The sequence below is a fragment of the Octopus bimaculoides genome, chromosome 4, assembly GCF_046866305.1.
Source record: "Octopus bimaculoides isolate indiv1 chromosome 4, ASM4686630v1, whole genome shotgun sequence".
In the NCBI taxonomy this organism is placed as follows: domain Eukaryota; kingdom Metazoa; phylum Mollusca; class Cephalopoda; order Octopoda; family Octopodidae; genus Octopus; species Octopus bimaculoides.
Genome location: NC_142931.1, coordinates 142,076,377 through 142,090,443, shown reverse-complemented (window position 1 = coordinate 142,090,443; position 14,067 = coordinate 142,076,377). Strand labels below are relative to the sequence as shown.

Sequence of the window (14,067 nt, the reverse complement as noted above, 5' to 3'; positions counted from 1 at the left end):
TGGCTTTCGTTGACATGGAGAAAGCCTTTGACAGGGTCCCCCGATCCCTTATCTGGTGGTCAATGAGGAAACTTGGGATAGAAGAATGGTTAGTGAGAGCTGTGCAAGCCATGTACAGAGATGCTGCCAGTAAGGTGAGGGTTGGAAATGAGTACAGCAATGAATTCCGGGTAGAGGTAGGGGTCCACCAAGGTTCCGTCCTCAGCCCCCTCTTATTTATCATAGTCCTCCAGGCAATCACAGAGGAGTTCAAGACAGGTTGCCCCTGGGAGCTCCTCTATGCTGATGACCTTGCCCTAATTGCGGAGTCACTATCAGAACTAGAGGAGAAGTTTCAGGTGTGGAAGCAAGGTCTAGAATTGAAGGGCCTTAGAGTCAACCTAGCTAAAACCAAAATCCTAATAAGTAGGAAGGTAGATAAAACACAAACCCCTTCAGGTAGATGGCCCTGCTCAGTATGTAGAAAAGGAGTAGGTAGTAACTCTATAAAATGTACCCGGTGCAAGCTATGGACACATAATAGGTGCAGCAACATCAAAGGCAGGTTAACTAGCAAGTTAGTTTTTGTTTGTGGCAGATGTTCAGGTGCAATAAAGACTGTAAACAAACAGGAAACAACTTCTATCTCATTCCAGGGTGAAAAACTAGAGGTAGTCGATAGCTTCCGCTATCTGGGCGACCAAGTTAGTAGTGGGGGTGGGTGCGCTGAAAGTGTAGCTGCTAGAATAAGAATAGCCTGGGCAAAGTTTAGAGAGCTCTTACCCCTGCTGGCGACAAAGGGACTCTCACTCAGAGTAAAAGGCAGACTGTATGATGCATGCGTACGAATAGCCATGCTACATGGCAGTGAAACATGGGCTGTAACTGCTGAGGACATACGTAAGCTCACAAGGAATGAAGCCAGTATGCTCCGTTGGATGTGTAATGTCAATGTGAATACCCGTCAGAGTGTAAGTATCTTGAGAGAAAAGCTGAACATTAGAAGCATCAGTTGTGGCGTGCAAGAGAGACGATTGCGCTGGTATGGACATGTGGTGAGAATGGATGAGGATAGCTGCGTGAAAAAGTGCCACACCCTAACAGTTGAGGGAACCCGTGGAAGAGGTAGGCCCAGGAAGACCTGGGCTGAGGTGGTGAGGCAAGACCTTCGTACATTGGGCCTCACCGAGGCGATGACTACTGACCGAGACCTTTGGAAATGTGCTGTGCGTGAGAAGACCCGGCAAGCCAAGTAAGATCGTTGCCAGTGCCCCTGGACTGGTTCTTGTGCGGGTGGCACATGAGATGCACCATTTTGAGCGTGGCCGTTGCCAGTACCGCCTGACTGGCTCCCGTAGGATTTTCGAGCGAGATCGTTGCCAGTGCCCCTGGACTGGCTTGTGCAGGTGGCACATAAAAGACACCATTTCGAGCGTGGCCGTTTTCGTGCGGGTGACACGTAAAAGCACCCACTACACTCTCTGAGTGGTTGGCGTTAGGAAGGGCATCCAGCTGTAGAAACTCTGCCAAATCAAACTGGAGCCTGGTGTTGCCATCCGGTTTCACCAGTCCTCAGTCAAATCGTCCAACCCATGCTAGCATGGAAAGCGGACGTCAAACGATGATGATGATGATGATGATGATATGTATGCATGTGTGTGTATATGTTTGTTCCCCCCAACATTGCTTGACAAACGATGCTGATGTGTTTACGTTCCCCTAACTTAGAGGTTTGGCAAAAGAGGCTGATAGAATAAGTACTATGCTTACAAAGAATAAGTCGTGGGGTCGATTTGCTCGCCTAAAGGTGGTGCTCCAGTATGGCGACAGTCAAATGACTGAAACAAATATTCCAGCGTGGTTGATGCCAGTACCGCCTGACTCGCCCTCATGCTGGTGGCACGTAAAAAGCACCCACTACACTCTTGGAGTGGTTGGCATTAGTAAGGGCATCTAGCTGTAGACACTTTGCCAGATCAGATTGGAGCCTGGTGCAGCCTTCTAGCTTGCCAGCCCTCAGTCAAACCGTCCAACCCATGCCAGCATGGAAAGTGGATGTTAAACGATGATGATGAGATTCATAGAGGCACAGGTAGGGCTGTGTGGTAAGAAATTTGCTTCCCAACCACAAGGTTTTGGTTTCAGTCCCACTGTGTAGCACCTTGGGCAAGTATCTTATTCTACAGCCCTGGGTCAGCCAAAGCCTTGTGAATGGATTTAGTAGATGGGAACCAAAAAAGGCTTGTTGTGCATGTGTGTGTGTGTGTATGGATTAGGAAAAGAAGATCAAAAGAATAAGTACTAGCCTTTAAAAAAAAAAAAAGTGCCCCAGTATGGCCACAACACTATGCCTGAAACAAAAGATAAAAGATATATACGTAACACACACACACCATTCTAACTGGTTGGGATGACATACACCGACAATGTTATATTAACAGATGCAGCCGACCAATTAACAAATCAATAGCAGGGGGTGGGAGTGATAGGAAAGCAGAAGACATCGATAGAAAGCTGGATTGAAGAGATTAGACACACACACACACACACACACACACAAATATTCATTTATTGGTTTTGTTATTGGACCGTGTCCATACTAAGGTACTAACGCTGCTGATCAGTTCAGCCCGGTATTTTTAGCCTTGGTTCTTATTTTATTGATCACTAATAATTCAACCCGTTAACTCAAACACCAATTCAAATCAGTCAACATAAATAGATGTAGACACACATGTATTCTATTTGATGATGATATATACATATACATACATACATATAGATACATGGGTAGAATAGATCAGTGATTCCCAAACTTTTTCGGGCTGCCACCCGCTTTACACTCGAGTCACATTCCTAGCGCCACCCCACCATCAAACTCAGCACCACAAACGCAGACCACTTTCTGCAGTAAATTCGAAACAACGGTATTTCACAAATAAAAACTTAACCTAATTAACCCACATCCACGACCCCACCCCCACTCCAGTCACCCTATTATTGCCCCACTTTTCTTCAACGCCCCTCTTCATCTTCCCACTGGATCAGATGAACATCAATTTTAAGGAGTGCATATTCAGGGACAAAAGTCTTTAAGAGAATTAACCCTTTAGCATTCGGATTATTCTCACAAACGAAATGTTTGTTTATCCACCTTGCTTTGATTTAATCATGCATTGAACTTTTGATGATGTGATTGTTTGTTTTTTTTGAAAGACATTAAAGGGTAGATGGCAGGGGCCCAGATCTGGTCAATTTCAACATAAAAAATGTAGAATATTTGGGCTGGATGTGGTTGGCTTAAATGCTAAAGGGTTAATGTATTTAATATGTAAGCCAATCTAGCAGTGCTTTACAAAACATTACAAAAGTACTTGAACTGGGGGAAAAAAAACATTATTGTATATAAAAAGTTAGTAGTACAACTGGACATAAAGCAAGGAAATACAATGTTTAGTGGCAATGAATTAGCTGGTATTAGCGAACATAACCAGACTGTTGTTATAATCCCTTTTAAGTAGAAGTAATGATAATAATAATAATAATACTTGGAACTGCACGCACATTGCATAAAGTACTGTCTGTCTGAGGTCCTTGGTGGGACTTGACAAACAGTACAAACCCCCGGTAGACACAATATCTTCAATCAACAACCTCACAATATTGTATACTGTACAACAACTGTAATAATAATAATAATAATAATAATTCTTTCTATTATAGGGACAAGGTCTGAAATTTTTGGGGAGGGGAATAGCCGATTACACTGAACCCCAGTGTTTCATTGGTACTATAATCCTTTCTATTATAGGCACAAGGTCTGAAATTTGGGGTGAGGAGACTAGTCAATTATACTGACCCCAGTATGCAATTAGTACTTATTTTATTGACCCCAAAAGGATGAAAGGCAAAGTCGACTTTGGCAGGATTTGAACTCAGAACATAAAGATGGATGAAATGCTACTAAGCATTCTGTCAGACACACTAATGATTCTGCCAGTTCCCTACTTTAATAGTTATATCCTTTTTATTAAAGGCACAAGGCCTGAAATTCAGCTGGGGAGGAGACTGGTTGATTACATCGACCCCAATATTTCACTGGTACTTAATTTATCGACCCCAAAAGGATAAAAGGCAAAGCTGACCTCGGCAGAATTTGAACTCAGAATGTAGCTCCCTACTTGAATAATAATAATAATAATGTTTAAATATTATTATGAAGTCAGGCTAAGTAGATGAGACCATCTGGGTTAAAATGACCCTATGAAAGTCAAGGACAAAAATTAGCTTTATGGGAGGCCCAACAGGATCCCCATACAGGATCCGAGGTGATATTTTTGAAATATTTATTTTTTAAAAGAAAGTGCACTGTATAGATCATCTAATATAGTGTATATACATACATGTATACATAGTTGTAGACATAGCAGTAAGGTTAAGAAGTTCAGCTAAGCAGCCGTCTGATTTTGGGCCCGATTTCACTGCATGTTACATTGGGAAAGTGTTTTCAACCACTGCTCTTATGTTGATCAAAGCCTTGTGAATGAAATTTAGTAGATGGAAACTGTACAGAAGCCTACACTATATAGTGCGTATATGTGTGTGTGTGTCTTTGCATTGATATTACTTAGGCAATGTCAGTGACATTAAGTCCAGCTGTTTCATGCGTTGATGTGCAAAACAGTGTGTGTGTGTTATCTTGACATCATGTGATGGTTGTAAGCAAGCATGCTGTTTGTTTCCTGTCTTCTGTGAAAAATATGTCTGGCCATGGGAAATATCACATTGCTTTGAAATAGGTGAGAGCAACAGAAGGGGCATCAGGCTTATAGAAAATCTACAGCAAATTTTGTCTGACCCGTGAACATATGGAAAAGTGGATGTTATGGTGATGATGACAAACACAATGAATATGATAGGAGTGGCTGTGTGGTAAGTAGCTTGCTTATGAGCCACATAGTTCCGGGTTCAGTCCCACTGCATGGCATCTTGGGCAAGTGTCTTCTACTATAGCCTCAAGCTGACCAAAGCCTTGTGAGTGGATTTGGTTGACGGAAACTGAAAGAAGCCTACCGTATATATGTATATATACATATGTATGTGTGTGTATATGTTTGTTCTCCCAACATCGCTTGACAACCGATGCTGGTGTGTTTATGTCCTCGTAACTTAGAGGTTCGGCAAAAGAGACCGATAGAATAAGTACCAGGCTTACAAAGAATAAGTCCTGGGGTCGATTTCCTCGACTAAAGGCAGTGCTCCAGCATGGCCACAGTCAAATGACTGAAACAAGTAAAAGAGTATATGCTGCCCATATCTTAAACAAATTAAGCTTTAATTACTCGAGGAGAGTACCTATGTAGCCTCACAACATGCTAGAAACAACAGCCAAACCATACTAAGATCACAGTCTACCATCTCAGTAAAAGGAAGAATACATTAGATAATTTATTCCTAGGTGAACTATATCTGAAAAAAAAAAAAAAAATAGATGTGATGGTCATGGCTTGAATGCCTTTGTTTCTAAGTCCATTTGGCTGGAACAGACCTGGGCCAAACAACAACAATTGCCAACAATACATTTAACAGCATAACCACCAACAGACATCTCCTTACTCTATAAGCTGTTTAGAGAATGAACTACATATGCATGTGGACGTATGTATATAGGTGTGTGCATGTATGTATATATATATATGAATGTAGGTGTGTGTGTGTGTTACATGTATCTGCAGTAGTAATGATTGCTGGGTGAGAGAACAAAAGCTGCTGTCAGTTGCTGTAATTACACACACATCAAAGAAGCCGGCAAATGACTATATTACCGAAGCTGACAGACAGACAGTCAGACTGGTTTTATTACGCATTATCTTACAACTGCAGTGAATGGTGATTCGGTGTAAACAGAGGGGAGGCTGGGCAGGCCATTTTTGTTTTTTTCCTTTTACATTTTTTTTTTCTCAAGAGTATTGATTTTTCAGTTTAGCCCCGTTATGTCACCCAAGACAAGGTCTTTAGATTTGTTTGTTATTCCCAGCATCGTCTGTTATTTTGCACTCCTTCGCCTTCCATCAACTCGTAAGGATTCATGAGGAAAGAAAAGAGCATTTTTAAAAGAAAAAAAAATCTTTTACTTGTTTCAATCATTGGATGGCAGCCATCCTGGGGGTGTTCCTTGAAGAATTTTTAGTCAGATGAATCAACTCTAATACCTTCTTTTTTTTAATGCCCTGTTGTGGGGATCAAGTACTGGGATCAATTTGTTTGTCTAAAACCCTTCAAAGTGGTGCTCCAGTATGGCTGCAATCCAATGACTGAAACAAGTAAAAGGTATATGCTGTCTTCAGTTTCGCCTATTTCTTACAGGCTTTGTGCAGCTACAGGGATGTCATCTCACTCACCTCCACCACTATCCATTTCATGTGTGGTTACCCTTTTTCTCTCAAACCATCAGCCCCTACTACTACCACCACCACACACGGAATGCTCTTTTCCATACCATTAGCCCCTCATAAAAGACCAAAGAATTTTCATCTTTGGCAATCAATGATTCCAAAGCAGTATCAGAGTTCATTTGCTACAGTATTGATCTGCTGAGGAGATTCCCAATAATCTTCAACACAACACTTCAAAAGCATAAGTTTTTATTGGCTAATTTTCCAGTTTTCACATCTGAGAGACAGACTTGCAACTAACTTGCTTGTGCAAGTGCTGCAAATCAAAAATTCCGCATCCCAGACGCCTGTAAGTTTCACGGGGGTCATCAAGAGAGAATGTACACTGTCTCAAGCCCTTCTTCTTGACAGCTTTACGGTGCACCACCTCTCTCTTCACTGATGTGAGGCTCCTACCAACAGGATTGAGTGACTAGTATTTAATTTCAAGTCCTTCATCTCAGGACCATTCAAATAGAAGTCATGCAGGTGTGACTTGTCATACAGGCAAACTCGTACCTGCCTTTACATCATTATCAATGCCATTTTCCCATGCTTGCTTGGGTCAGACAGAATGAGCTGAGGTGGATTTTCTATGGCTGGATGCCCTTCCTGTTTCCAAGCAAGGTAATATTACCCCATAATCCAGTGGTTCCCAATGGTCTATTATCTACAGACCCCTTTGATTTCTATTTTCCTTGGGTGAACCCTTGTAGTCATTCAATATTTAAAAAATCCTATTATATTATTATAAGTGGATATTATCAGGAATTGTATAAGAAACAGTTCAAACATTTTGAGTATTGCAGAAATATAACCAGTTTATTGCACATGAATTTTAACAAGAAAATCTTATATGGACCCTCAAGCAGCGCTGGATTAACCATTAAGCAAAATAATCACGTGTTTAGGGTATCAAAGTAAAGTGGGGGTGGGGGGCACAAAAAAATGGTTGATGGTAAAAAAGAAAACACTTTAAACTTGCTAAATAATATTCGAAATGGTTTATATGATTGGAAATATAATTTCGAAGTGTTCATGATGTCAGAGTGAAGATCTCATCAAGTACATACATATATACATATACCCAGACTTATTTCCCATTTTTTTTAGGAGGGGCAGGAGTGGCTGTGTGGTAAGTAGCTTGCTTACCAATCACATGGTTCCAGGTTCAGTTCCCCTGTGGGACACCTTGGGCAAGTGTCTTCTACTATAGCCTCGGGTCTACCAAAACCTTGTGAGTCGATTTGGAAGAAGACTGTCATATATATGTGTGTGTGTGTGTGTGTTTATGTTTGTGTGTCTGTGTCTGTCCCCCATTCTATGTTTGTGTATCTGTATCTGTCCCCCATTGCGGGTTGTGTTTAAGTCCCCACCGATGTTGGTGTGTTTACGTCCCCGTAACTTAGCCGTTCGGCAAAAGAGACCGAAGGCTTACAAAGAATGAGTTGATTTGTTTGACTAAAGGCACTGCTCCAGCATGGCTGCAGTCAAATGACTGAAACAAATAAAAGAATAAAAGGGGGTAACCACAACAAGACACACACCAGGCATTCCGTTTATTTCCCAGCTGAAAGGGACGATCCCTGTTCTATGCTCGGGTCAAGGCATAGAATGCAAGTGGAAGTATACAAAAATAAACATTATTTTCCATCTTATTGTTAGTTTTGTTTAATTTTGAGAAGTAAAAAAATTCATATTATAACTCATTATATTTATATTTTGCATTACATAAATAGGGGCACTAAAACCTTTTTAGTACTTAGAGCCTCTATGGGTCTTGATCCATCCCTGCCCTTAAGGGTCATATGACCCCGATTGAGAACTGCTGTCATAACTAGACATATTTCCTCAGAAAACAGGAAACGAGGGACACTGCTGACATGATGGTGGCACTCGTTTACAACTATCGCACAAAGTCAAAGACAGTAACGGACACACACAACAGGCTTCTCTCAGTTTCCAACTACCAAATTCACTCACAAGACTTTGGTCAGCCCAGGGTTATGGTAGAAGACACTTGCTCAAGGTGTCATGCAGTGGGAATGAACCTGGAACCAATTGGTTGGTTTCATTCAACTATTGTTTATGAATATTTGTGTATATACTTGTATAGACTCCTTGTCTGAGTCATTTTTTCTTTTTAATCTTTCAGTTAATTGCGGCCTTGCTGGGACTGAACTTAAAAACCATGCAGTTTGAAAGAAAACTTTTTGTTACTGCACAACCACACCTGCAACCATATCGTTATTAAATGCAGCATTGATTTAAACAATCTCTCCTTTGTTGCTTGTGGCACTCCTTTATCCTTCATAATTTTCTGTAGTTCATTACATTTGACTTTACGAAAGCCATTCCTTTAACTTCATTTAACTATAACACACTTCTTTCAACTTTGCATCAAAGAAAAATAAACTCACCCTCCACTTTCATTGTCAGAGTTCCAGCCTTTAAATTGCTTTAAATCTGAAGTTGATGTCATTGACCTAAATTTTGTGTTATTTTTTGTGAGTTTAATTTCAAACCAGTATTTTGCAGTTTCTTTTATGTTTTTCTTCTCAGTCCCTTCATTTCCTGTTAACAAAATTGTGCCATTTCAATATCTTAGTCAATCATCATCATGGCTTCGAGCTGCGCAGGATTGACTTGGTGCACCAACTTAAGTACCTAATTCAACTAAATCTCAACTATATACATATATATATATATATATATATATATATATATATATATATATATATATATATTATAAACAAAATTAAGGGATCAGCAACAGGTTGCTTCACCACATACCGAAGTTCAGAAATAGCAGCTAAAAATGCTGAAACTCCAACAGATAGCAGTTACCCGCAACTCACATAGGCAAAACAAGAAGAAAATAACGAACTAAACTAGCCATAGTTAATCATAGACATGTTTCTGGTTTAGAAGGAAAAACTCTTCATTACCTCATCAGTATGATATTCCTGTTGTAGATTCGACGATACTGGCAAATGTGCATGCATGCATGATCTAGATATATATATACATAAAACCATTTTTCCCCAACCAGTCACCATGCTTGACCAATTGGTCTAGCAGAGCAGCCAAGACACACCTAACCCATGCAAGCATGGAAAGTGGCTATAAAATAATGATGCAGTGTGTTTCAAAGGACCCAGTTTTCAACAAAATGGACAGCACTCATGATAGTAATTTCACTTCCAAAGCCACAGAATTTTGAAAGAAGAAGCAAGAAACTGCACATATTTTATTAACTACCACAGGATGTGGACTTACTGGACCAAAGCTTAATTATTAAATTAATCAAATATAATTATGACTTTGGAAACCTTGGTTCATCGTCGTTCTTATGTTTACTTTTCCATGCTTGCAGGGCCGGCTCAAGGTACCAGCAACTTGGGCAGCCACCCAGGGCGCCAAGGAGAGCAAGACAAAGACAAGGAAATTTCCACGACCATCAGTTTGTACACACCTTAGTTTAGCTAACCTGAGGCGCCAGCAAACCTAGGGCCGGTCCTGCATGCTTGTATGGGTTGGAATTTGTTGAGGCAAATTTTTTTAAGGCTGCTTTTTCTTGCCACTAGTCCTCACCAGTTTCCAAGCAGACACGTTTTTTCATGGAGGATTGGAAACTAAGGAGACAGCTGCATGACAGTGACACACGTTTACAACTATCATGTGATATCAGGAGACGGCAGAGGTGTCAAAGATGTCTCCCACCCTTTCGCATTCTAACGTATTTTTGTCAATAAGGATGCATAATACCTTTCTCAAATTTATATAAATACACAAATAGGAAGTTTCATTCGCGAACAGGGAAAATAAGAGGTTGTAGCGTTCATGCACTTTCCAATGGTTTTATTGTTTACTTTTGTCAACAAATGGGCAAAAATCGGTCTTTTGCCTTGGTGCATGGTCTTATGCTGTTAAACGAGGGATAATAAATCATTTTGTGATTGATATTAGCAACGAAAGTGATCTGGTTTGACACAGGAACTGAAAGCCCCGTCGTGTTCTCTGCTTCCAGGCAGCTTACCTATAAAGGACAAGGCCACAAGTAATATAATAGTGTTGATAGCTATAAATTACTGTTGATAGACTATAAATTTAAGAGGGCGGGTTTTCGGAAAAGCTGCTCCACATCCGTTGTAATTTCTCCGTATTGGCCGGGGTTTTTCCGAATGACGAAAACAGCGAAAAGGGAAAAAAATTATTTAATCATCATAGTGGAGACTGCTGTTCCGAATGCACACTGAGACGGTAGGGGGGGGGGGACACGTTTAAAAAAACATGGATTAAAATTTTTTTAACCACCCGCTCCACTGATTTGAAATGTATATTAAAATTTGGAAAAATCCAACCAAAACGTAGAAAATCCAACTTATGTTGAACAACTGTTCCGAAAGTCCGCCGGGAATAATAAATAGATAGTTAACTGGATTAACTCCAATATAACGTCAGCTACGACAAGATTTGAACATAGAGAGGCACAGTGGTTTCGTTTTTCAACCCACTCCCAGCCGACACAACAACCACTAACGGTATATTGGTGTATACTTCTACATATTAGTCAACTTATGCTAAAGTTACATGTTAATATTGTAATATCTAGCGTCAAAGATAGGAAAAGAACACACGGCATCGTTTCTAAATCCTATTAATTTATTTTGTAATTCAGCATAAGATTTAAGAATAATAGATAAAGAGATTGAGACAATGCGACGTACATGACTTTTCCTAAAGCTTATGACGCCATATGATAGTAATTACCGGCACTATAAGGAAAACAGATAATTCTAGCCGGTTGCCGGCGAATCTACGACTAGAAGAAGAACATGTTATATTTTCCAACATAGAATCGTTAGTAATGAATTATTAATTGATAAGACAAGATTTTTTTTTTAATTATCAGAATAAGTGACTGTATAAAGAAAAATTCACAATAAAAATTTAAAAACAGCGTTAGATTTTCCGAAATATTAAATCTTTTATATCTACAAGTTAGGAATTAAAATAATCTTCGTAAAATTAATTAAATCAATTAATTTGGTTATGAAAAATTAAAACAATCAATAACAATTTATTTCTAAATTATTCGGACATGTGCTTAAAGGTTTGGTGTCCAAACCTTAAAGATTTACTTCAATAATCCGAAATCTTTAAAACATAAGGAATGGTCTCGCAGAGTCAAATATGTGCGACGTACGCACATTTAGAGAAATGATAGATAACATGAAGAAAAGAAAATAAAAGAACGTGTATAATAGATTGAAATACGAGTGAGGAGACAAACGAAAGAAAGTGGTTTTCAATGCATTAGATCGGAGATATATAAAATTTTTAATAACAGTTTGACTCAGCTCCATATGATTTAAAGTTTCGTGGGCTCGGAGGATGGAATCTGGGAATCTGATAAGATGGGTTCGTCCTATAAGCCCACAAAATCACGTCATATGGAGCTGAATGAAAACCAATTGAAAATATATTTAGACACATATGTGTATGTATATATTAATATATTGTAATAAAAAGGTTAATTGAACTCCCAAAAGTGTTTAAAATAAACAGAGAGATGTTAATGTATATTTACCACAACAGTCATCGTGAGTAAAACCCTGTAAAATAGAAAGTTCTAGACTGGAACAGTCTAATTCATTCGCCATATCTGCCGAGAAAGGAGAAACGTGAAATGAAATAAAACTCCGTAATTGGGTGACGGTGTTATGTGAGAAAGAGTCCCGTAATAAACGAATGAAAGAAGCAATCCAGATAATCTGGGTTAGAAAGAAGTGTTTTATGTGTGTGTGTGAATATATATATATATATATATATATATATACATATACGTGTGTGTGAATAGATATATACATATACGTGTGTGTGAATAGAGATATGTGCGTGCGCGCGCGTATGAGAGAGTGAAAGAGAGAGAAAGGTAGAAAAAGTGAGTGTATGTATGTATGTATGTATGTGGGGCAAACTGAGTAATTTTTGATTTCTAGTTATTTTCTTCTTACCTGAGAGAGTTTGAAACAGGTGACGCATTTTTTTTCAACAAATTTTTCCTCAACTTTCACCCGATTGTAATTGAGGTTGCTAATAAAATATTTGGATAATTTTTGGTGTTCAACAATCAATATTCTTTTCTCTGCTGGATTCCAAGTCAAAGTTTTCCCTAACTCTAACGTTTAATTTGATAATTATTAGTTTTCAAAAAAAAAAAAAAAAAGAAAAGAAAAATCTAAAGGGGCAAAATGAGTAATGACCAATCGCAATAATTTTCTTCATTTCTTCTGCATAATACGATGATATATCAGGAACAGGGCCACTCCGATAGATCGTGAAGAAGCTATAGAAAATATTTTATGTCGAGTTTCGTTAATTTCATATCATGTGCCATTTTTCCACGACCCTATTTCACTTGCCCCAGATATTTTTAATTTTTGTTGCATTTCTAATCTTTCTGATGTCTAAGGATGGATATTGATGTGTTTGAGTCCTTTTTTTCAAATGCAATTCTGGAGAATTGAAGGAGTAAATTTACCTTAATTTGTCTTACTCATTTTGCCCCAGCTAAATTTGTCTTTTGTATGCTCAAAGAGAACGGAGAAAATTTTCTGAAATAGTCTTCTAAATATGTTATAGTGTTTCTAATGCATCTAAAGAAGGTAATTTGCTTAGCCGATGCAATCTTTGTTAGATAGTGAACACTTATAAAAAAACATTATACTCAAAAGTTAAACATTTAGTAAATATTACTCTTTGTGTCCCACCCCTTTGTATCTTTGTATGTATGTATGTATGTCATGATTCACTTTTCTTTCAAGCTTTCTTGCCAATAGAGAAAAAACCGGTTTCATTGGAATTTCAACATCAACAACAGGGTATTTTGTATATAGTGTGCAGATTTGTATGTTTTTGTTTTATGCATGTCTTCTCATGCATATACATGCATATCTAGGACACGTATATTTAAATGATAAACTTCTCAAAAGTTTTACAGGCTTTTACAGATTTTATGTGTGTATGTATGTATGTATACACAAGTTTATGTAGTTAAGAAACTCGCTTTGAAACCACGTATATTCGGATTCAGTTCCACAGCGTGTGGATTTATTAGATAGAAACTAAAAGAAGTCTGTCGGCTATTGTATATGTGTATGCTTTTGCCTTTGTGCTTGCCACCACCGCTTGACCACCTGTGTTGGTTTGTTTACGCCCCTGTAACTTAGTACTTCGACAAAAGACCCCGGTAAAATAAGTACCAGGTTTAAAAAGAAACAAGTCGTGCTAATAACACGAATGTCGTGGGTTCGAGCCCCATAGCTTTTTAGGCGCAGGAGTGGCTGTGTGGTAAGTAGCTTGCTTCCAACCACATGGTTCCGGGTTCAGTCCCACAGCATGGCACCTTGGGCAAGTGTCTTCTTCTATAGCTTCGGGCTGACCAAAGCCCTGTGAGTGGATTTGGTAGACAGAAACTGAAAGAAACCCGTTGTATATATATATATATATATATATATATGTATGTATGTATGTATGTATGTATGTATATTTATGTTTGTGTGTCTGTGTTTGTCCCCCCCCCCCCAACATCGCTTGACAACCGATGCTGGTGTGTTTACGTCCCCCGTAACTTAGCGGTTCGGCAAAA

General features: G+C 39.0%; 1 protein-coding gene across 2 annotated transcripts in view; it reads right to left on the bottom strand.

The window, feature by feature from the left end:
- Nucleotides 1–12,578, bottom strand: part of LOC106881373 (tetratricopeptide repeat protein 27) — a 47,277-nt gene extending 34,699 nt beyond the window's left edge. The window contains exons 1-2 of one of the 2 annotated variants that reach the window (XM_089351582.1): nt 12,434–12,578; nt 12,007–12,081 (exon numbers count right to left, since the gene is read on the bottom strand). In XM_089351582.1, coding sequence (XP_089207708.1) covers nt 12,007–12,081; nt 12,434–12,461 — 103 coding nt within the window. In that variant the 5' untranslated portion in view covers nt 12,462–12,578. The remainder of the gene's footprint in view (nt 1–12,006; nt 12,082–12,433) is intronic. The other variant, XM_089351583.1, reaches the window with a different exon arrangement.
- Between the last annotated feature and the right edge of the window lie 1,489 nt (nt 12,579–14,067).